At 34.3% G+C, this 1,623-nt stretch overlaps 1 protein-coding gene across 1 annotated transcript; it reads right to left on the bottom strand.

Moving 5' to 3' along the window:
* Positions 1-766: 766 nt before the first annotated feature.
* Positions 767-1,168, bottom strand: LOC142167264 (secreted RxLR effector protein 161-like). Its single transcript, XM_075227427.1, has one exon. The coding sequence runs from the start codon at positions 1,166-1,168 to the stop codon at positions 767-769; it is 402 nt and encodes a 133-aa protein (XP_075083528.1).
* Between the last annotated feature and the right edge of the window lie 455 nt (positions 1,169-1,623).

The raw sequence follows: 1,623 nt of genomic DNA, 5'->3' as shown, positions 1-1,623 counted from the left end.
CAAAACGTAAGAAAATCTTACATTCTCCCACTTGGCCCAATAATCACATAATATTAATATTTAATATAGGAACATTAGTTGCGCATAAACAAATCTCTTCTATAATATCCACCATAAATACCACAATACGATAAACTAGTAAATGTGAGTTATGGCGGTTATATATAATTTGTCTACATACTCCCTTCCATACACTACAACATTAGTAATTTATCGTATCGAGTTCATAAGATATAAAATATTATGGTCCACAATAATGTCTCATTGAGACTTATCCTGCAACATCTCAAAACAATAATGTGTACACCATTATGAGAAACATAAAATCATTAATGTATATCATAAACACGTAAATGAGCTCAGAGTGTTAAAAATTATAAATACATCAATCATAAATATAGCCAAGACCCATTCTATGTAAATGTTCTTTAAATTTCTTTGGCTGTAAACCTTTCATTAACGGATCTGCAATCATGAGATCAGTTCTAATATGCTCAAGTGACACTCTTTATTTCTGAACCTCCTCCTTGACTGTAAAGTACTTTAATTTCATATGCTTGGGACCTCTGGAGTACTTATCATTCTTGGAGAAGAATACTGCTGCAGAATTATCACAATAAATTTTCAGCGGCTTGGTAATGGTGTCGACAACCCCAAGTCCTGAAATAAAGTTTCGCAGCCATAATTCATGAATTGTGGATTCAAAACATGCCACAAATTCTGCTTCCATCGTGGATGTAGCAATGACAGACTGTTTGGAACTTTTTCACGATATTGCTCCTTCAGCTAATTGGAACAAATAATCAAACGTGAATTTTCTAGTATCAATACATCCAGCGAAATCTGAATCCGAGTATCCAACAACTTCCAAATTCTTGGATCTCCTATACATGAGCATGTAATCCTTCGATCCTTTCAGGTACCTCAAAACTTTCTTTGCAGCTTTCCAGTGATCAATTCCTGGGTTACTCTGATATCTTCCAAGCATTCCGACCGCTAAACTAATATCCGGTCTTGTGCAAATCTGAGCATATATCAGACTACTAATAATTGAAGAGTAAGTAATTGATTCCATTCCCTTTCGTTCTACATCATTCTTAGGGTATTGCATGAGACAAAATTTGTCCCCTTTTTGAATTGGAACAATTCCTGCTGAACAATTGTTCATATTAAATCTCTCTAGAATTCTTTCGATATAGCCTTTCTGAGACAACCCAATAATCCTTGTGATCTATCACAGAATATTTCTATTCCTGTCACATAGGATGCCTCACCCATATCTTTCATTTCAAAATTCTCAGAGAGAAAATCTGTAGTCTCACACAATATGCCTAAATCATTAACAGCAAGTAGAATATCATTAACATATAGGACTAAAAATATAAACTTGCTCCCACTAATCTTTTGGTATATACACCGATCAACGGTATTTTCCACAAATCCAAAAGATGTTATGGTACCATTAAACTTTATATACCATTGTCGTGAGGCTTGTTTAAGTTTATATATTGACTTCTTCAGTTTACACACTATTTGACCTTTTCCTTTAGTTTCAAAACCCTCTGGTTGGTCCATATAAACTTCTTCCTCGAGGTCTCCATTAAGAAAGGCAGTTGTCACATC

Source organism: Nicotiana tabacum, chromosome 12 (assembly GCF_000715075.1).
Source record: "Nicotiana tabacum cultivar K326 chromosome 12, ASM71507v2, whole genome shotgun sequence".
Classification (NCBI taxonomy): domain Eukaryota; kingdom Viridiplantae; phylum Streptophyta; class Magnoliopsida; order Solanales; family Solanaceae; genus Nicotiana; species Nicotiana tabacum.
Note: the sequence above shows the minus strand (reverse complement) of the source record. Positions and strands in the feature narration are given on the sequence as shown.